Source organism: Pagrus major, chromosome 1, assembly GCF_040436345.1.
Source record: "Pagrus major chromosome 1, Pma_NU_1.0".
In the NCBI taxonomy this organism is placed as follows: domain Eukaryota; kingdom Metazoa; phylum Chordata; class Actinopteri; order Spariformes; family Sparidae; genus Pagrus; species Pagrus major.
This window is the reverse complement of record NC_133215.1, coordinates 17,223,665-17,246,714: the sequence shown is the minus strand read 5'-3', so window position 1 is coordinate 17,246,714 and position 23,050 is coordinate 17,223,665. Positions and strand designations below refer to the sequence as shown.

At 38.2% G+C, this 23,050-nt stretch overlaps 3 protein-coding genes across 3 annotated transcripts; 1 reads left to right on the top strand and 2 right to left on the bottom strand.

The window, feature by feature from the left end:
* Positions 1-3,764: 3,764 nt before the first annotated feature.
* cdk2ap2 (cyclin dependent kinase 2 associated protein 2) lies at positions 3,765-8,957 on the top strand. Its single transcript, XM_073466916.1, has 5 exons — positions 3,765-3,835; positions 5,559-5,714; positions 6,055-6,146; positions 7,087-7,207; positions 8,295-8,957. Exons 2-5 carry the CDS (start codon positions 5,660-5,662, stop codon positions 8,360-8,362), a joined length of 336 nt encoding a protein of 111 aa, XP_073323017.1. The 5' UTR covers positions 3,765-3,835; positions 5,559-5,659; the 3' UTR covers positions 8,363-8,957.
* Positions 8,958-9,247: 290 nt separating this feature from the next.
* On the bottom strand, positions 9,248-13,992 carry aip (aryl hydrocarbon receptor interacting protein). Its single transcript, XM_073466903.1, has 7 exons — positions 13,865-13,992; positions 13,111-13,293; positions 12,837-13,025; positions 12,153-12,329; positions 11,887-12,028; positions 10,486-10,709; positions 9,248-10,379 (listed from the first exon to the last, which is right to left on the bottom strand). Exons 1-7 carry the CDS (start codon positions 13,961-13,963, stop codon positions 10,374-10,376), a joined length of 1,020 nt encoding a protein of 339 aa, XP_073323004.1. The 5' UTR covers positions 13,964-13,992; the 3' UTR covers positions 9,248-10,373.
* A 1,641-nt stretch (positions 13,993-15,633) lies between these two features.
* tmem134 (transmembrane protein 134) lies at positions 15,634-20,134 on the bottom strand. The gene is made up of 8 exons (XM_073475714.1): positions 19,924-20,134; positions 19,190-19,449; positions 19,043-19,110; positions 18,862-18,948; positions 18,699-18,775; positions 18,105-18,149; positions 16,124-16,177; positions 15,634-16,009 (listed from the first exon to the last, which is right to left on the bottom strand). The coding sequence occupies exons 2-8, from the start codon at positions 19,403-19,405 to the stop codon at positions 15,927-15,929; spliced, it is 630 nt and encodes a 209-aa protein (XP_073331815.1). The 5' UTR covers positions 19,406-19,449; positions 19,924-20,134; the 3' UTR covers positions 15,634-15,926.
* Positions 20,135-23,050: the final 2,916 nt, after the last annotated feature.

Here is a 23,050-nt window from a genome sequence, read left to right as displayed (position 1 = left end):
CAGTGTGTCTTCTGGTTCCTACTAAGGATTTCCGTAGGATCCAGCTTCACCCTCTCGTCCAAATGTGGTCATTTCTGGCAAAAAAAAAAAAAAAAAAAAATAGTTGGCAAAGGATCTAATGCCAAACACGAAGCTTTAAAATGTAATCCCCACGCCAATGGTTTGGCATGTGTACTAGTAAGGTATCATCTGGGTTTCTTACTTCTATTTTGAGGTAATATGGAAAATTGAGGTAATTCACCCTCTGTTTTGCTTTGCTCTCATTGTGAAGCTTCAAAGTGAAATCTCTGTAGTAGTTGTGAGTAGGAGGTTTTCCAGTTTTTAATGGGGGACACATCTGCCAAAGCTTTTAAGCTACTCGCGCTTGAGCCAAATAACAGTCTTTTTAGGGGAATGTTGAAGGTCTCAGTACATTTAAATCAGGTTTCATTAAGGGAAGATGGAATATTGTCAACCTCAGGTGGATAAAAGACAATCTGGATACCATTAAGTTACACAAGTGTTTCGTGACAGCTAATTAGTGTGAATGCTTCAAAGCATTCACACTATTGTTCTTCTGGAATTTATTATTCCTGCTTCCGTACGTTTTTTGGCTCTCTTCTACTCCTACAAATGTTGAGCTACAGAAACCATTCAACTATCAAAATGTTCAGCTTGTTGAGGACATGATGGCGTGTATTTTTGTTTTTTCTATCTTTTATACTTTTTGAAATATTCAGCTTTTTCTGCAAAAATTTTCCCATTCATCCTTATGGGGATTTTTTCAAATTTCATTCTGCTACTACTTCAGCATACGTTCAGCTATAGAAACCGTTCAACTATCAAAATGTTCAGCTTTTTAAGCTCTTTCAACCTTGTACTTTTCAGCTTTTTAGCTTTTCAACTTTTTCAAATATTCAGCTTTTTCAAAAAAAAAATTAATATGGAAGCAAATGGGAAAATCTTCAAATCCTCTTCAAAACTCATCCACTTTCAACCTCTTCTGGTCCCTCATACTTTGAGCTAGAGACACCATTCCAACTTTAAAATATTCACAAGACCTTCAACTATTGGTCATGTATTTCACTTTTTGAAAATCTTTTACGGTTTTGAAATAATCACAGTTTTAGTTTTAAGGATTTTTAACTGGTCTTCTGGTTTTATAATGGGTGTGTATTGCGTGAGCTAGAGTGCGTGACATCATCGCTAGAGTGGAGAGCAGCTGCAAAAACTTTAGAAAAAACTGTCTTCAGCTTGATTTGGGTCCCACATCTTTTACTTCACATAGACAATATATACATAGAAATGTAGGAAATCTTGTTGGCTTTCAGATGATGGTCTTATTTCAGATGTAGGACTTAAACTTTTGGCTGTAGAGGCCCTCGAGCGACAAGCACTCCAGCAACTCCCCCATAAGCCGCAGTGTTAACTTTGAGCCTAAATTTCTGGAGTGGAGCAGACGGTACCGGTTTTGTCTCTTGCTCTAGTGCCCTCATTTTTCACTCTACAGAAATAAAAAAGACATGACTGGGTTCAGCAATGTCTCCTGTTACTCACTGTATACATATTTTGGCCATAATCATTACACTTTTGTCTAGACCTGCAGGTGTTTGGGAGGTATTTTCCCATTCATTCTTATGGGGACATTTTCAAATTTCGTTCTGCTACTGCTCCAGCTTATGTGCAGCTACAGAAACCATTCAACTATCAAACTGTTTAGCTTTTCAACTTTTTCAAATATTCAGCTTCCTGCCTTTTTCAACTTTTTCAAATATTCAGCTTTATGTTCAGCTAGAGAAACTGTTCAACTATCACAATATTTAGCTTTTTCAGCCCATTAAGCCTTGTACTTTTCAGGTTTTTCTGCAAAATCTTGACCATTCATTCTTATAGTTTTATGCATTTCCGGCAGCACGTTCAGCAGATTTCCGAAATCACTTCAGCAGTCAGCATTCACACTGTATTTTCGCAGGAAATGCAATTTTTCTAGTTATAATAATGTGTTGCTGCGGTAAAAGCAGGACAGAATTCAAATGTTATGAAAGTAAAAGGCTTTTTTCAAACAACTGGAACAGGAATAATCCAGTGCAGGGATGCAAAGAACTAACACATGGAAAGACTTCAGCCACCTGGTGGAGCTCTACGGTACATTGTACATGAAAAACAAGTTCAGCAGCAGGGATTAAATGTCTTACATTTTCTTTATGCTTTACTTGTTCTTCTTCTTCTTCTTCTTCTTCTTCTTCTTCTTCTTCTTCTTCTTCTTTTTCTTCTTATTATTATTATTATCTCTGCAAAGTAACCTTAAAGGGGCAGTCCACCAGCTTTGTTGTCCACTTTTCCACCACATGGTACGACTCAGGAATCGACTTGATTCGATTTTGATAAGATTCAATTTGAATTGACTAAAATGAATACATTAAAAATTATGAAGCAGGCAATCTGCAAAGTAAATAGTAACTACAATTTTCAAATAAATGTAGTTGGGTAAAAACTACAATATTTGTCTCCAAAATGAAGTGGAGTTGAAGTATAGCAGAAAATAGAAATATTCAATTATAGTACAGGTACCTCAAAATTGGACTTGAGTGCAGTACTTGAGTTAATGTACTGGTGTCCGATAGCCTAAATATAGTCAAATATGAACAATAAAGTTAAGCAAAATTAACTGAATAAAACATTCTTCTCAAAAAAGATGAGAAAAAATATGGTGCAGCACAAATTTGTAATTTCTGATGAGTTTAATTATAGCTTAATTAAGCTTGTTATGCCCGGCTCAGTCAGGAGCACAACAGAGAAGGGAGGTCCACACAGTAACCGCTGAAGTAAATCAAATAATTTATTAAAGACAACTTAACAGAAGCAAACTAAAGGCTAACTAAACATAATCACAACCTAAACAATACCAAATGGAGTGCCCAAGCAGGCACCAGCCTTCAGGAGGGAGAGCGAGGGAGCCATCTTGGAATCACCTGGCTTATAAAGGCAATACAGTCAATCGCTCTTGTTTTCATAGTTTATAATTCATTTGATTTTCTTTTTTTTTTAAAGGTATTATTATTGCTGTTTTTGTTTTATAACAACCAAATAAAAATGCAACAGACTGAGGGACAACAGACAGGGTCATCACTGGTAAGATGAAACGTTGGCAAAGAAAAACTGGAAGTGAAAAGGGGCTGGGTTACATTGCAATGTTCATGATTGTCCTTGAAACCTTAGAGGGATCTTCTGATTCACATGACTTTGAGTCCATAACTGAAAGTCCATGCAGTTTATACAGGTGCAGAAGGAAATAATAACAACAATAACAAACAAAATATATACATAACAGAGAAAATATTTATGGTTCAAATCATATTTCCATTTCCCCAGTATTGATTCTGACTCTTGACCCATTTCCTGGTTGAATCCATTTCGATTCAATGTCTGCTGCTGTATTTTTTATTTTTCTTTCAATAAAAGTTATTGAAAAATAATCAAATACACAAACGTATCAGTCATGTACTACATATAATGGAATAGAAAAATAAGACATTATAATAAATAATGACTGCAAATTGAAAACCTATAAAGTTAAGGTAAATGTTGGCACAATTATAATATGTGAAATTTACCATACATAATTAATAAGTTAACAATAAAGTCAATGTCGTGTTTTTTTGTGTTCAAAGTACGTAAAGACATTTTGACGTCACACGTTTGGGAGGGACGTCATAGGTTTCTCTATCATCCAATCATATGGCTTTAAAAGTAAAAAAACACAGTAGTACATTACGCGGCTCTACTGCGCAGACTCACGCACAGCAGACGAGCCAGGTCTCCTTTCCCACAGAGGATTTTAAGTCTCCTTACAAAGGTAAAAATAACAATACCACTCGTTTTTTGTGATCTTCTCAGTGGTCACAAGTGTAGATAACCTTTCTATCGTCCGCTCTCTATGTGTAGAATATCAATGTCGTATCAGGAGTATTTTTCTGCGCTCTACTTATGTTGTTATGCTAACCGGTAAGAGCTAGCTAATCTAAGCTAGCTAACATTACCAAGTAGTAGTTAGCTTGACACCTTCCTCTAAGCTAACGTCAGCTATTGTCTCATTAGGCACCGCTGGCTGTGGTCTGGTGTCTTTGAACGATCACGTTCAGACATCCGGCCTCTGGAAGGTCTTTGTTAACTCGACCACACGACACTTGTCAAGTAACATTCACGACCAACTTGTTATCAGTTAGCCTCTTAACACCCACCAGATTTGAATGACATTGTTAGCTGGGAGGATGAACTGACATGTTAGTAGTTATCGCTGGTCAACCTCCGCCTCGCCACACATTATTCAGGTACATGTCATTAAATACAATGTCTAACACTACTCAGTACCGTGCCACCCTGTTGCTCAATGTGTTGGCAGCAAAATTAATTTCTGTCTTGTAATCAATGAAGGACATTACAAAGTGTTTTATATATTGCTTAAACAATGTTGAGCACAGCAGGAAACACAACATGCAACACGTATTTAAAGGATGGAAACCGTTTTCAAGGACATTGTAGGATAAAAATGGGAAATATTGACAACATAATCAAAGGTGTATGTTAGGTTCAAGGTATTATGATGCTCTGTGGTGCATAGTAACTAAATAAATGTGTGTAAGAGATGTGTTTTGGAGTTTTATAGAAAAAAACTGTTTACTTGATGATTTTCTAATGGAAATCTAATGTCAACTTGATTTTGTGGGGCTTACTAAGGCTAACAACTAGGAAGTCATTGATCACTCCATGTTGCTAACTGCTGTTTGAATTGTAATTATGATTAACTTCTTGCAGATGCAGAGTAGAGCCAGACAAACACCCGATTTTGTGTGGCCAATGCCGATATTAGGAAGTATCAACGATACATTGACATTTTTTACAGTGATCCCTCAAATGTGGTTATCAAACACTTGTGTCAGTATTTTTTAATAAGGGCAGGATTTTTTACAGCTTTACAGTAAACTCAATTGTCTAAAATAAAAGCAGTGCACTGCAACAGTAAACTTGATCATTTTAAATTAACCCAAACCTCTTTATCTTTATTATAATCTAATAATCTATGCAGATACCAGTACATCTGTGATAGGCCATTATACCAATATTGGTGGGTAATTTTGGCCAACTGATCCATTGGTTTGAGCTCTAATGCCGACCATTAACAACAACAATTCCCCAGTTTGAGTCTGGCTGGGGGCCTTAGTTGCATCTTTGATTTGATTTATTTCGACGTATTAAATTGTGACATCTCCCTTGTTATCTGTCCTCTCACTACTTTCTATTCAACCACAAAAATGCCCACAAAATACTAAAACTAAAATCCCACCCCTGCTGGTGTACAGTGACGGTCACATAGTCAGAAACTGAGAAATATATCAAGGTTGACATTGAGCCTCCTTAAAGATTGGTGTCCTACAAAGACTCTGGAGAAGATATCGAATCAGTGTGCTTGAATTTCACATATCGGTTCAGAAATGACCAAACCTTAGCTCCCATTGTTATTCTGCAAGTATAAATTTGTTTGTGTGTTTCTGTGTGTGTGCCTATTTTCTTTCCATCAGCTCTTAGGAGCTCATAACCACCAGTAAAGCTGTATAAGCACCGGGTTGACGGGACCGAAGGAAGTGGCGCGTCGTACGGGGAGCTGCCTGCTGAAATCGCCATGAGCTACAAACCGATTGCTCCTGCGCCGTCTGGCTCCAACCACACACCTCCAGGTTCGAACACCACACAGCTTTAATGTTGGACATGCGACCTTTAACCAGTTGCTATATCTCTGTGTAAAGGATATAAAACATTTTTACACTATGGTCATGGGAAGTAATTCAGAACAACAGTCAAGTTCCCGTTATAAATCAATGGTAGCCTAGCAAAGACAGTGCATGTAATCATATCAACAATACAATACAGTGGTATAGATGTGATAAAGCACTCTGAACAGTCTTGACTTACTGAGATTAAATAAAATCTTCCAAAAGCGAGTTTCTTCTTATTGTTTCATGTTAGTTTGTAAGTTCCAGCTATAGAGTGTTAAATCTGTTCTCCTCTTCTGTCCAGGCTCGTCTGTCCCCTCTCCATCTCTGCCCTCATCGTCCAACTTTAGGCCGGCTTTTAGTGACTTTGGCCCACCCTCCATGGGCTTTGTTCAGGTATGTCTGCAGTATCCATACCGTACTGTACAAGCATGTACTTGTGCACTTGGCTTTGACAGTGTTTTTGCATAACAATCCTTACTAGGACTGGCAATGCAAATGTAGAAATGTTGCAAACAATCATCCCATTCCAGGGTGAGCCAAAAACATCAAGAGCTATTATTTTAAGACTTCTCATTAATTGTGAACCGTGCACCAGGCACGCGGTCTCCCTTGTTCTGGGAGTTGTTTGTCGCATTGTCTTTTATAACTATTTGTCATTTGTCCTATAATAGAGGATGATGACAAACAATCAACAGGTCCGCTATTGTCATTGTGACTTGACATTTGCACAACATGAGTGGCTGCTGTCGCTTTTTCATTGTGTAATAATTGCTTTCTTTGTTAAAGTGCTCATGACAAAAAAAAAGAAGTTAGAAAAGTGTCAAAAGTGTCAACTAATCACATGAAAAAACCCTCATTGTTACAGTGTGTAAAGGCCTTTAGGGTGATTTTATGTATGATTTGTATTTTTTGGGGATTTTTGTACCTATGCATCCAATAGAAAGAATAAAACAAAGGCGCAGTTCACAGTTGAGTTAGATTTACAACAATCAGATATACAACAAGATGTAAGAGAGAGTCTGCTCCAGTTAATCAACTGTCAAAAATCTGTTGGCAGAAAGGAGGAACAGACAAACAAATGTCTTTATGTTCAAATGTTATTTATGTTAAATGAATAACTAAACTGACAATAAAGTAGTTGCAGTAGTGTTGTTGGAGTTGGAAGTTTTTTTACTTAAAAAAAGATACCTGTGCTTTCCTCTATTTTACATTCAAATAAGTCATTTTAGCAAAAATGTACACTTTTCATTGCACTTTGCCTTAACTTGATGTGAAATTCCAGCTGTGACATGTCTTTATGGATCTTTTCATTCTCCCCCAAATCCACATACAGCCTGTCAAAGTGTCTCAAGGGTCCACCTACAGCGAGCTTCTGTCTGTCATCGAGGAGATGAGCCGTGAGATCAGGCCTACATACGCTGGCAGCAAGAGCGCTATGGAGAGGCTAAAGAGAGGTATATTTCACATGTTCATGATTTGTGTGTGTGGTGTCTAGGTGGATGTTGTCCCTGCTGTGTGTTTGTGTTTCAATCACCAGAGTTTGTTTTAGAGTTTTGAAAGTTTTGGAAATGCTCAATAAATTGCTTTAAAGGCTAATTTACGCCTCCTTTATGTACGAAAAGAGACATGTCTATTTCAAAAAGTACCCGTAACTGCCCACATACCTGCAAGGGTTCTTTTACATTGTCACTGATGTAAAGCTGTACGTCCAATAGAGGGCAGCTCCACGTCCAGTTTCTGACAACAACAAACATGGCGAAAGTGTGATAATGTACTTGTTCAGAAAGAGGCAAAAGCTGAGGCAGATTAGTTGACTGTGGTGGTCTTTGAGGCCATTTAATGGACTGTGATGTGTCGGTGAATGTCATTCCCAGTACTTTTTGATGTCTGCCATCGATATTCAAAATTAGCAAGCATTAAATTATCATGAACAGAAATGAGGGCAGAGTTCAGAGGAACAGCAGGTAAAATAAACAAAGAATGTTTGTTCTTTTGTAGTCCGAATAACATATAAAACATGAAATATTTGATTAACTGGTGCAATAACCTCTTTATTTTGTCATCAAGAATTTCAGTCTTGTTGTGGGAAATATCAAGACCACGTTTTGTTGAAACTTGAAACAGAGACAAAAGTCCCTGACACTGTGAGGTTCTGTCTTGAAAATTCATTCAAGTCATTATGTAGTCAGCCCGATGCGGATGGATTTTGGGTGAACTTATTCTTCCGTTGTGGTCCTCCATAAGGCTTTTTTTGCATTTGCATTTTTTCATGTATAATAATGAGGATGTGTAAAAATAATGAACCCGCGTGATTGAAATAGAATCACACACATTAGAAACCTCAGTAACTGCATTCTAACTAGACCTGCAGTCCAATTACCTCAGCAAGACTAGCTGTTCTTGTATGCATTAGACTTCTGTAGTGGAGGTAGAACCAGACAGAGGGCGAAAATTGCTTCTAATAATTTTTCCCAATTTGCCATCATTAATGTCAAACAGTTAATTTAACACCTCCTTGCACCTTGTGTTTGTCTCGTTCAGGTATAATCCACGCCCGTGCACTGGTCAGGGAGTGTCTTGCAGAGACGGAGAGAAGCGCCCGCACATAACCTTTCGGAAAGATCCCTTCACCCCTCACTCTTTCCCTGTAGGAGCCTGTCCGCTTCAAGATCGTCTGTTTTACAACCATTTTTTTTTATCCTCTCACCTTTTCCCCGCCAGCTTTTTATAGGTGCATTATGCCCTTCTCGTCTCCACTGTCCCCTGCATTCCACCACACACATTTTTGTTCATTACAAACTTCCTGTGACCTGTGGGGTGTATGCAAAATGCAGTTTTGTATCTATTTTGAAATAAGAGTCTGGAGAATTTTAACACATTTTTGAGTACAGACCTTAGTACTATTTGTTCAATGACAGCAAATGACCAAGAAAGTGTAGTGATGAAATCAAGTTTCTATTCTGAACAGCACTCTGAAACCACTTAATATTTTTTGTTTATCTGAGCATCTTGACTATACCCCATTTCCTTTCACCCTTGCTTTGTTTTCATCATATTTTGTAGTGTAAACACACATTAGATGTTTCTTAATCCCAACAACTCTGTACATCTCAAGTCAATTTGTTAGTATGGAAATTTTGTAAACCAGATTTTTGCAGTTCGGTATGTATATCTTAATTAAATAACAGGAAAAAAAACCCCTTTCAGTGGCTGTTTGATTTGTGAAACGATTAATAATTTGCTAACGACTAAGCAGATAGACAGCTTCTATGAAAGGTTTATTGAACTCGTAATTCAAGGTTGAATTACTATACTTGCATGGCATTTGCTTTGTGGATGGAGTACACTCCATCTTTCTTGATGAACATAATATAATCATTTACTCAGGAATGTAATGAGATTATTTGTCTAATTGAACCAATACACAAGGACATTGATTAGACTTTTCTAGAAGTCATTTGTCTGCATGTCACACATTTAAAAAGATTCAAAGCTGGGATAAACACATTTATTTTCAGTTACATAATCACAACCTCAATAACATCTCACTTCAGACAGTTGAGGGCTGCTGTCTCGCTACCTCACACCAGGGGTAATGACACGCTCTCTCTAAGCAAGTGAAGGAGATACTGAGGGTGTTACGGAGTACATCTCGACAAAAAACAACATAATGGTGGTATTTCTTACTATATGAAATAAGTACATAAGAGAAAGCAATAGGTAACACAAGTCCATGTCTGTTTATATAATGATTGTCACAGACCAGCCCCTCGGTTTCGAAGTTGCATCTACCAGGAGAGAATGCTCATTCCAGTGCTTCTCCTGTGACCAAGATGAAGAAAGTGGGTCTGGTGGTGCAAGGCAGATGTGTGCATATGAGTACATGATATATCTTGTGCAAAAAGGAAAAGAAAAAAGATTCTTGGGTTTCTGAATGGAAAGCATTTCTGTCCAGAATACACCGAAATCTGTGTGTTGGGCCACGATTAAGAGTAATTTTAGGATTATCCAGCAGCTCTGCGCATATTTCAGAGAAAGCAATTTAATAATAAAAGGTTTAAGCTACTTTTTTCTAATACTGTGGCAAATTGGTGTTTTCTACATGAACTGCTATACAATTACTCTCCTCAAACAGAAGATGAATTTATTATTACATTGAAAAAAAAAAAACTGCAGCAAATCCTGTAAAAAAAACATTGCTCAGGGTAACATTCTGATCATATCTCATTACTGTAAGCACGAACGTCTTCTGAACCCAGAACAGGCCAAGTAAGAAAATTCAGAGTTCACTAATGTAGAAGACCAAAAGGCTATAAATACATGGTGCTTCTAGTCAGGACAGATATAAGGTTTCTATAGGATTTTGGACTTTCATTGAATTTCACCTTTAGAGAGGGGGTTTGCAATAAGGCAGGAATGAAAAAAGCACCTTAGATGACTTATGGGTGCGTCTGTGTGTTTGACCTGACAGTGTGTGAGATGTTTCTGCGTGTACCATGGAGGGCAGAGTGTTTGGCTTGGGAGCATGGATAAAGACTGAAACACCAGCACTGTCTATGGTTTCTCCTCCATCTTGAAATTCACAGGCATCCTCTTTCTTGTTCCAACCCACTGAGAGATTCAACCCTGTGAGAAGGAAGAAGACAGAACAAATAAGCTTATATTATAAATCTGGTAGCCTGATATGAGTTACTTCCATAAAAAAAAAAAAAAAAACTCAAAGTAGACTGACGGTAGTGGCAGTGGCAGGCGGTGTGCTGAATAGGCCTTTGTAGCGACCCTTTTCTTCCTTTTCTTTGGTGCGGATCCTCTCCTCCATGATCCTCAGCTCCTTGGCAACAGACGGCTCCAGGGAGGGGTCCAGCTCCAACACCTTCGCAAAGTCCGCCCGTGCCTCTGTCTCATTCCACACTGCGGCGTGGGCCTTAGCCCGCTTGTAGTAGGCCTTCACATTGTCTGTTGGGAGGGGGGCAAAGAGAATTAATGGAAATTCTTCATATGCACATAAACACAAGTTGCGAACAGGTTCAGGAACATGGTTATCAACAACTTCATATGATAAACACAGCATTTACAGACAGGTCTAAGTCACCAACCTGTGAGGATAATTTACAGGATAATGAAAACAGAACCTTTAACTGAGGTCAATGTGTTTGCAAGTCTACTAGCTACATGGTTCAGCCAATACATTACAGTAAACCTGTATGGTGCCCTTAGGAAACGTAGTTATTGTGTAAGACAAAAGGCTGGGCAAGATAAATGAAAATAATTTAATTTATGTATAACAATGTAACAATTTTCTGGGACCTGTTGCACCAACTGGTCTTCACTAAGACTCGTCATAACTGCTGGAGTCGGTCTTGGTTAAGCTCAGTCTTTAGATTGGATTTTAAATTGGCTGCACCAACAGAACTTAAGCCAGGTTTTAACTATGCACATTTTTACTGATGTGCGTTCATTTGAATGCTACGTGACTTTGGCTGTTGCCCAGCAGCAGTGTATGTTACTAGAATATAATTGTTATAAGTGTGGTGTAGCTGCGTAAAGAAATAGCAGCAGTTAATGTGTGTGCATAGCGTATGTGTGGTAAAGCACGGGAGAGCAGGCGGCAGAAAGTGACAGTGAATATAAATGGAACAGAGAAGAAAAGTTAGCGGAGTGCTGTCATTTCAACAGTAAATGTACAGTGTGGATTAAAGTCTCAGTGATCTAGGCTGCAGGCTAAATCTCACGTGTTGTTTCACAACTGCTGGAAAAGTGAAGACACATTGTTTACAATCTCCCACTGTCCTGCTCATGTGTAGGTTTCGCTAATCATATCTAATTTGCAACGTTTTAAAAAGAAAAGGCAATTTCACAGACACTGAAGAATATTCATAGAGCTGTATAGCCACTACAAAAAAAACAGTGACTGCCAGGGGAGTTAGGGGATAACTTGATAAACTGAAACGATGTCTATAACAAAACTGTCATTACTTATCCCCCTTGTACCACTGTAACAGCTACTTCGTAACTAGACAGACTAGAACTGTGGACCTTCTTAACACCTGATCAGCTGCACAAATGAGCGCACCGCACAATCGCACCTCAAAAATATAATGCTTTAAAATCCAAATGGATGTCAAAGCCTTACTGTCATATTTGAAGAGCAGGGACGTGCAGTGTTCGATGACTTCATAGTACTGGCCCTGGAGAAGCTTGCACTGGCAGTAGTTGAGGAGCAGTGGTGTGATCATATGGTCCAACTTTACCCATGCTTCATCTCCAGGATGCTCCTGAGAGGCGGGACAACAGTCACAGGGGGGAAACAATGCAGATTTAAGTGTTTGTACCTGAGAAAATAGATACTAACTGAACTGGACCTGATTTTTATTCTCTTGTTTTCAACTGTGCTTTAACCTTCATCTGTAGATTTTTGAGGCAGGCAACTCCATTGTAGTACTTCTCTGTGGCTTCCGAAATTTTGCCCTGTTTGAAAAGCAGGTTGCCCTCCTCGTGAATCTCAGGCACAAGTCTTAGTTTCTCTTCATCTGTCATGGCCCACACATCAAGCTGGAACGATCCTGGACGCAGTACCTGAGCAGAGGAGATTGAAGATCAGTGGCTCGGACTTACACTGTAGGAGGGGAAAACCATTATTTGTTCTTACTATTGTATAGCAACTGTTTATGGTAATTATATAACATTGGTACAGGGAGAAAAAAACTGATTCTAACATGTATCATGATTTTCTCCTGACAGATCATGTCTTGATGCAGCAAAGCCAATAATCAGAAATTTGAAACCCAGTTCTCCACATTATGATCACTTTTAACTTCCAAGACAGGGCTATACGTTCCTTATGGCTGAACCACCTGGATGGTTAAAAGCCCCTTTTGCTTTGTGGATGTTTAAGAACTTTTGCTGCTTTTGATAGACTAAAAAACTGCTTCAAAGAAAAAAAAAAAATATTAGTACCAAACATCAGGTGTTGTGTTGGCCCGAAGATGAAAACAAAAATCAAACAACACTCCTATATCTAAATGCAACCCAATAAAATACCAGCATTAATATTAAACTCTAGGCAATCCCCTGCCTGCTCACCTCCAGCAGCTCGATGCTGAAGACAAGAGGCTGTGGATTGGCCTGAAGCTCATCCAGGTCCTTGTGCCCTAGAGAGTGGTGGGAGTGGATCTGGGCGATGCCGCAGCAGTGCCTCTGGCCTTCCAGTGGGTCCTTTCCAGCACTAATGTTTCTCAGGGACTGGGACACGAGCGGGTACAGTGATGTGTGCTGAGGGGTGAACAGAAATGGTCAATGCAGGGAAAGAACAAGATAGCTCATACCCTATCAAACCCCAGATGGCCAGCTCACTAACCTTAGTGTCGCAAGTAAAATCAGAAATTTCGCCTTGTCTCATGGTGATGACCACTCTTTCCCACACAGCTAGTTTAAACTTCTTGCCCAAGATGAGCTCCATGGGTTTGCTGCGGCCCCCCATGGTCCTGGAGTCATCCAGTACTGTGCCATCACATAGGCTGGTGCGGTAATGGAAGACCACCTGGTGAAGCAGAGATACACGGACAACATTACATACTGCTCAACAGAACTATGTGATTAAAACAAACATTGTGATGACAACACCTTTTGAAGGATACGAGATCGATGCAGCCGATTGCTTATTTACTGGAAACAAAAGAGCTCTTATCTGACAGGCCTGAAGAGCGTCTGCACCCCGTCATATTCTGACCAATCACAACAATGGAAAAGTGTTTGACATGACATGCTGACCAATCAGCATACGTAAACCCATCACATCCTGTCCCGCCCCCTATCTTTCAATCAGATGGAAAAAACAGAGGAAAAAAAATGTAACCCGGCTACAGAAAGACAGCTTTTATCATATTTAGTGATGTATCGCTACAAGGTAGCTTATCTCAAAAGCTTTCCAGTGCTCTCTCATACAAGCGAAATGCGTTTGGTGCGACATGAAACTACCTGACAGAGTCGAGTGTGTTATCCAAGGTATAAGTTAGCTACTGATAGCATTAGCTACGTGTTTCGTCGCATTTCTTAAATTAATTCAGAGGACTGGACTCAACTCGCCCAACCCGGTGACACTGTCGTTTTACCTTGGTTCCATTGGGGAAGTCCGATAGGTCTTCATTACCAGGACTGACCAGTTTCTTAATTATTCCTTCTTCGAGGAGCTTGCGTGCCTCTTCCTCCATCCTTGACCGAGTATGAGCTCACGACTAATGACGATGTTTGCCGAAGCCGGTGGTGTCGTGGGGGCGTCAGAGCGCCCTCTATACGTAGAGGCTGGGTACTGCAAGACTGCTGTGCACAAAATATAACTTTCTTCAACACAGACACGTGAGACTTTACATCATAGATCAAGTCTTAACTCACTACACACACATTTCTTTTGGCTACTTTTATCATATAATACAATACATCGTGTTTTACATCACGAGCAATAGAAAGCTACTCAAGTAGTGTTTTTAAGGAGGTAACAACTTGGTACTTGTACATTATTTCAATATTTCCATGTAATGCTTCATTGCAATTATATTTCAGATGGAAATTTTGTACATTTAAACCATTTCATTTATTTAAAAGTTGACACTAGTTAGATAACTCTCACTCTTTTATGTAAATTATATCATTTTAAACATTCCTATTTGCACTGCCAACAGTAACTAGTAAAGGCTAAAAATATAAAACCCTCTTAGCTTAGATTTTATATTACCTTTATTTATTTGTCTTATATGTTTTTAGTAATTAAATATATTTGAATTGATTTTAATTTATCTATGCACCGAAATATAGGAGTGTTTACTGTATCATTTTATCTTTCATTATCCCTTGATTTAAACTGCACCTAGTTTAATTAAATCTTTTGTTTTGCTGCATTGTTATTCTGTAAAGCACAGTGAATTGCTTTAATGTATGAAATGTGCTATACAAATAAAATTGCTTTTTCTTTTCCTATAAGTTAATTTATCTTAATTATTCAATAAAACACATTTTCTCACTAACCTCTAATTTAATGGAGCCACATAAGTTCAGGTTTGTTCACAACTTTGAAAAATTACATTTAAAAATATTCAACAGCAAGTTCCTCTGGATTATCTGACTTCATTGTGACTTTTTTAATCAAAGAAATAGCCCCTATGAAAACAGTTCACATAGTGGCAGCTTCACAATAGTATATATGTTTCTTTATGTTAAGAAAATACACTTGTACATGCATTGTATTTTTTTAATGAAAACCTAAATTCGGTGCCTAAATGTCCCACAGTGGTTTACTTTGGGTTTCTACCACCCGTTTGGTACTTGAAACCTGGAGAGAATGATTGCTGTGATTTGATGCCAGCAGGCTAAATATGCCACTCTTATCCCAATATTTTATTGAACTTATATCTCTTCATCATTTTCCACAAGCCATGTCACTGAGAAAATGAGTGCTGGTAGATTCATCCTCAATTAAATTGGCCCCAACATGAGTCCCCAACTGGGGTCACTGAGTTAAAATTGGTTGAAATTGGATAAACCGTCAGCTATTTAAATCTATAAAGACCTGAATAAAATGTTGACCACAGAGAAGAGTGGGCTCCTGCTGGTTCTCCCACTGAGGTGATAATGGTCTGGCACTTGAGGAGCAAAGTGGTTTTTGATTGAATTACAGGTTCCTGACTGTCAGGACTGAAGATCACTGGGTATGAAACTGCAGTTGAAGAACTATTATCCCAAAAGACAGTAGTTGCTTTATTCCTAACTTAAACTGCCTTGTGAGCTCAGCTGTAGGTTTGACCCTATCCAGGGTCTATACACTAATGTAATACTGGGAAGGACTCTAACATTGCACTCGTTTGGGAACAATCATAAATGACACAAATTAAAATATACAAAAGTTTAATTGTAATTTCACAGTCATTATTCACACGACATTGAAAACACAGGCAAGACCAATCTCCTTCTTTTTTCGTGTACATATACAGCAAGTTCAGTTCATGTAGTGGAAACATAGTCGAGGCACTGAGTGGTTGAATAAGTAGTGGTCATTACAATGACAAGAAAAAACAACCATGTGACAACACATTTTTTGTTACACGTGACAAAAAAATACAATTTATCTTAAGATAGCAAACAAAGAAATGTAGTGAACATGTGGTGTCAGCTCATAAAATGTCATTTTTCAAAATAAGGTAGGTAGAACAATTTGAAGCCTCTTCTTCCGCGGACAGCACAGCTGATGTATATCACATGGTACACTGGAGGAGATACAGGGAATCATGTTGTTAATGTCAACAAAACAAGGCATCCATTTACTGTTACAAGCCCAGGGAAAGTAAACAAAAGTTCTGGGAACCAAATGATCAGTTTACCTCCAGGGATGAAGAGCAGAAATCCAGGTACAAAGAAAATAGCACTTGAAACACCTGCAAGGACAGTTTCAATACGTCACGACCCAATTAATACAACCACACATTAAAGGAATAGTTTAGGAAATTTACTTATTTGCTTTCTTGTCGAGAGTTAGATGAGAAGATCAATACCACTCACATGTCTGTACGATAAGTATGAAGTTACAGGCAGGAGACTGTTAGCTTAGCACAAAGGCTCAAAACAGGAGGAAACAGCTAACATACAGCTCAGTCCAGAAGTAATAAAAAACATATAAAACTCAATAATTTACACTTTATATCTGTTCATCCCATTGACTCTATATATGGTTCTGTATATGTTAGCAGATTGGACATAGGCAAAACAAAAAATTCAAAGTTCAATAGAAATCAAACAAATTTTTTCCCAAGATGGTTTCTGTCATTTTAGGTTGTTCTCATCAATCTGATGTGTGTTCGTTTTACTGCTAAGTTTGGTTTTAATTACTTTCTCAATGTTATAAAAAAGGGGGTGAAACCTATGATTGATTTACCGATAACGAAACATAACGATGCCGCGACTCCACAGCACGAAACAGTGCTGCACAAGCTCTGACTCCTAACAACATTACAAGCACAACATGGCAGCACTCGTCTCTGGTATATTTTGGCTTGATGCACCACCAATCCTCATACATGTCAATGATTTACAAGTGTAAAAAATGTTTTTATTGTTGTACTGGGGATTCTCTGCAGGACTATTTGACCAGGCAGAGTAACTTCCTGGAATCTTGTCATCTCTGCGAGATTGCCAGGAAGCCAGAGAAGAGTCCAGGAAGTTACTGCATCCTGTACATAACCCAAATGTGTGTACTTAAACGCACATTAAGTGTATTCCCAAAATGTCTAACCATTCCTTTATAAGAGACTTACATGACTGAAATATAAAAACTACTTAAATCTTACATCCAAAGAGTTACTAACATAATCTTTTTTATCCTTTGATTCAAAATGACAACAAATAAAAGTGATGAGCTAAGGTACAGCTACATGCCTGTTCTTATAGATATCCCTCCACTGTCATTTATTTCTCAGTTGTTTTTTACTTGTGCAGTACTTGGCAGCAGATAAACTGTAAGCTGAGACAATCATAATATTACTTGTATAGCGTGCTGCTACTGTATCATGTGCATTGACCTCACAAAAGGCTTCAGAAAGGTGTTTTTTTGTTCACCTTCCGCCATCTTCTGGATCATCAAAGATCAAGATTCTCATCTACAACCCAAATATCTTAGGCTCAGCCAAACCACATGTTTTTCTTTTTCCAGCTCTATTCCTTCATGACAGTTGTAAAATAAGAGCTTTAAGATCAGCAGGACAGAAAGTTCACAGGCCTTGAGTTCTGGGTTAAGAAACACTCTATATCCTGGAAAGGACATTGGCCTTTGGACTGACTGCTGCTTCTCCACCATCAAACTGGCACAGCGTGTGTGTGTGTGTGTGTGTGTGTGTGATGGTATCACAGCAACAAAATGAAGACAAGATTGCACAGAAAGCCTCCAAGCTTCATTTGTGGGCGGCCAAAATACAGAATAAATATTTAGTTCTGAATTATACCATTGAAATACAAAGAGAGAGAAGGACATGTTTTGTACTGTCTTGTAATTTATAAATATATAATAAATATGTTATGAAATTGGTCATTTCATTTATTCACGTGTTTTAGATATTTTGTATTTTGTTGTAAAATGATAATTTGTTTACAGTTTAGTAATTTTTATCGGCATTTGTTTCATGAAATGTTTGTTTCTTTCACTGCTTTTCTGCTTCTGTGTCCACTCATTCAACTATCTACACACAATTTGCGTTATGTGCCTATTACTAATGCTTAACTTGTTGCTGATAATCTTGCACCTGGACCAACACAGTGCCATTTCTGGACAGAGACTAAATAAAGTTTACCCATATGGTTTCTTGTCCTTACCTGCATTTGGATTCAGCTGTATGACAACACCAGTGAAAATTAGAGCTAAAACACAAAACACAAAATACATCATTGAAGTGGGAAAAATACTATTTTAAGTATTTAAACACTTTTTTTCCATTTACTTGAAGCTGGCAAAAAGCTGTCATATAAAGAGGATCAACAAGAGTACAAAGTACAATGTGCCAGTCATGTCAACGAATGACACAACACTGAGCAAACTAACAAGTGTAAACTTGCAAAACTATGCGAAGCAGTATGTTGGCATCAAAATAACGGAGCACATGTATAATTTCAAAGTGGTTTCTGTGCTGTTTATGTTATAATTTAATATTTTAGTCATTTAAATTTAATTTTATCTACTTCACCAAAGACAAATGCATAAAAAAATTAAAATTTTTGAAGCCATCGACTGTAAATTATAAGCCGTTAATCTTAAAGAGTAAAAGCAATATTGGCCAAACATTATACCAGGGGCACAACATCAATCATAGATCATCATCTTCTCTATTATATAAGGCTATATCACAGGATGAAATTCAGGTTGCATATCTTTAACTTAATGCCTAATCAAGAACTGTGCTTTAGACTTACCAACTCCAGTGATGAGGAGAAGGAATGAAGCAAGAACGACTCTTCTGTTTTTCTTCACCAGCGGATGGGAAACCCACCTAAACAAGACATTAATTAGAGGGACTGTGTTTGTTGTTGTTCGTGTGTCAGTGAGCGTGTATGTGTTTGAGTTGTTTGATCGTACCCGCAGCAGTGTGCAGAAAGCTGTGTGACAGAACTCAAGGTGCTGAAGGACCACTGGGAGCTGCAGTAAGACAGAGTCGCGGGGTCACTGTGAGGAGAGAGCGGAAACAGATGTTCAAACAACAAGCAGTCAAAAGTAGGAGAAGCTAAATCACATCGATAGTCCTGCCTGATGGACCCACCTGATTTTGAAGAAGTTATTGAAAGAGGAATTTCCATTGCTGCCCAAAGCGTCTTCATTTTCCAGATTCTAGAACCAGCAGATGATGAAAGAGTTGCAGTTTCAAGTAAACAACAAATATTTGTACACGCAGTAGGTGCATGCGTACCTGATACTTCAGGTTACTGTGTTCGAGGGAGCCGGTGGCAGCAGGCGAGGGATGGTTTTGAGGTTTGGAGAAGGTCAGAGGACCGAATGTCATCTCCCCTCCCTCTCTGTCCTTGTCTCTGCCCTTCCATCCCTCGGTGTCTCCATCGGACACAGCTCCCTCCTCCTCGTCTCCTTCCAACACGAAGGCATCATCGATACTGAACTGCGTTGCCATGGTGATCGCCTCTTACACCCTGGGGTCCTGTAGCTTGATGCTCACTGTGGGTTCAGAGAAAGAAAGAAAATCAATATAGATAATATGTACACACAGTATTTTATGATATCTATGTGCTGACATTCACTGCCTACAGTGCTTACTTATGTATGGCAGAGTTTTGGAGCTTAAAAGTTAACTTTCTGGACTAGTTTGGAGATTAACTTTACTTTTTGCCTCTGTGTGCCTGTGTGTTTCTCTTTAAACATTTAAAGTACGCACACACGCATGCTCATACGCACACACAAATAGTCCGCAGTACCATATCTTCAAGCTATGCGATAAAGTTAACCAGTTTGTGAGCACAGCTAAAACGGGCATGAAACCAGTAAATGGCTACAGTACATGTTTGAGCGGACTGGACCACGGTGAAGTAAAATAAACGACCAGCTAATCTCGTTATCTGGCTGTGTTGTTTGTCTCTGCCATTGTTTTTGCTCTTTCCGCTAGTCGATCAGATGACCAGGATGAAAACTTACTTTCTTTAAGTCAATCTTCTCTCCGGGGAAGCCCCACTCGACTCCACGTCGTTAAAACACGGGTCACATACTTGTAAAATCTGTAGCAGTTCTTTTTAAAGCGTCCCTTTCAAACTTTTTTTGTGTTTACGAGTGCGAAAAAAGCTTTTGTTGGAGTTTTGAGCCTCGTCCTTTTTTTTTTCTAACACCCGGCTCTCGATTGCTCACGACTGATTACGCCCAAAGAAAGAGCTGCTCGGGAGTCAGTCCACTTAATCGAATGTCGATTTGTCGATCGACCCACTGACTTGGATAAGACTAGTGGCGTGGGCAGTGTTTACTCTAGTGTTTACTTAAAGTACTCCATTACAAGCACAATTCCTGCATTGAAAATGTTTTTTTAAGCAGAAGACTGTGTAGTAATCAGGGAAATGTAGCTGGCTTAAAATATTTTAAGCAAAAGTAGGCAGGTCATTGCCCCCTGCCACTGTTAGCTTAGTTGTTTACTGTTGTAGTAAGCTGAGGTGGGGCTAATTTTTAACTATTTAGGACTGCAGATAATCATTTTTCTTATTGATGAATTTGATTGATTGTTTAGCTTGTAAATTATCTACTGACATCATTTTAATACTAATACTGACACCCTCACAATGCTTGTTTTGTTCATCCAGTGGTCCAAATCTCCAAATTATTTAAAATGAATTAAAATGAAGTTAACCATTAAAAGGAGAAGCTACGGAAGCCCTAATACATTTTATTTCCTCCGTTTTCCCGTGATAACGAGTTGATTTCATTTGTTTTCTCGAGATCTCGAGTTATTAACTCGAAATAACAACTGCCGTTTTCCCGAGATAATGGGATAATTTTCTCGAGATCTCGAGATAACGAAACTTTGTTTTCCCGAGATAACGATGTAATTAATTCGAGATTTCGAGATAATGACTGTGATATGATAGGCCTGAGATTATGGAGACACCCAGGACCCTGTAGCTGGTCAGCTATGTAGTTAACGACGACATCAGGCTCACTTAGATTGCACCCATATAGCTGAAGCCTTGCTAACCGTCTTTTTAGATAACGCACATTAATGTGTATATTATCTGTAACAGCAAGGCATAATGCTATTTCAGCCTGTGTCAGGCCTTGATTGAAAAGATATGTGACACAGTGATCGATATGCTCCTGCTCCTCTGACATTGCTACACTGAATGATGTTTCCTGCAATGATTTAATATACTACACTATCGTTTTGTTTTCTCAAGATCTCAAATTAATTATATCGTTATCTCGGGAAAACAAAGTTTCGTTATCTCGAGAAAATTATCCCGTTATCTCGAAATATCCCGTTATCTCGGGAAAACGGCAGTTGTTATTTCGAGATAATAACTCGAGATCTCGAGAAAACAAATTAAATTAATTCGTTATCTCGGGAAAACGGAGGAAATAAAATGTATGAATGCATGGCCCTTTAGGGCTTCCGTAAGAAGCAGCAAATGTCTTCATCATCAAAATAGTTACTTAGTAGTTGTTAGTTCTACTTGTATTTATTGTTTGGTGGTAGTTTCATCTAGACAAAAACATTGCATTTTATATGATGATTTGTATTAAAAAATCTTAACCTTTAAGGTAACTAGTAACTAAAGCTGTCAAATAAACGTTGTGAAGTAAAAAGTACAGCATTTCCCTGTCCATTTTAGTGCAGTAGAGGTAAAGAAAATACTCAAGTGAAGTACAGTACTCAAGTACAAGATCTTAGTTACATCCCACCGTTGCAAAAGATAACATTTGGTTATACATTATAGAAAATTGTTGTTTCTTTAAAACTTTATTCATGCTAGAATGGCACCCCGTAGAGTGCATACCTCTGCCAAGGCCCAACAGTCCCCTTTGATTTAATCAAGCTGAATCCAGTATCAAACTCGATAGCCCTGTATTACTCCAAATTTTAAACAACTCATAACTGCTAAACCAGAATTTAAAATGACCAGCTCTAAAATCTGCATCAAATTGTAATCACTCAGATACCAGCCATCTAAATATGCCTGATTTTTTTCCCTCAAGATCCACGTGTTATTCCCTGAGGAATTAACAAAAATGTCAAAAAACACCCAATATTAGAGAAAGTGAGAAAAAATGTCCTGGACCTGTCTCTTTATCCGGATCCACACCAAAAGATTATGGGGTCTATTCTGGGCCGAGACTCATCTTCCATCCAAGTTTAGTGTAAATCTGATAAGTAGTTTTTGTGCTGACCAACTACCAACCAACCAACAAACACACAAACAAAAGGACATGGGTGAAAACATAACCTTGGTGGAGATACAAACAGGAATCTTAGCAGAACATGAAGAAGTGCTACAATTATTTACCTATGATAAACAAAAACCTGTAATATGAGCTGTTAGAGTACAACAGCAATTAGAGAAGAAAGATAAATGATTATTATTAAGGCTGAAGTTTATGACCCTTTTGTTTTTCTAAGCCATTTGTTTCAAATTGAAAAACTAAAATTTGTTGAATTTACATCAAAATATTTGCAAAAATCAAAGTATTTAAGTCAAATCTGAAAACTTTTACTGGTAAATCAAATTGGGTATTTAGCAGGGAATCATGGTAGGTCCAAAACCCATCAACATACAATGCTATTAAATGTACATTGTATTCAATGTATTAATTTAATGATCCAATTAAAACACTTACTGGCACATTGCCTACATCGTTTTGCTCCTTTATTGCTATGTTGTTCAAAGATTCAACATCTTTATGCAGAAATAAATGTTATCAATGCAATTAAATTCTTGGTTCACTAAGAATGTGATGATTTATGTCCATAAAACTGTTTTCTGCCAAACTCAGCTTGTATTCTCCCTCCATGGTGTCCTTGTCTGTGTGTAGTAAGCCTACTCATGCAACCTTTGGCAAAATCAAATTATGTAAAACACTTCAGGCCAAAACATTATTTTATGCAAATTGGAAATGAGCAAAAGTGAAACTGCTTATCCACCCCCAAGTACTCGTAACTGTGTTCCACTTGTCAAAATTTAGTGATGATGGACTTAATCACTGATATCATAAGCAATAAATGCAAATGCAATGCAAAATAAATGCAATAAAGGCCATATAAAAACAAGAATATAAATCATCCCAC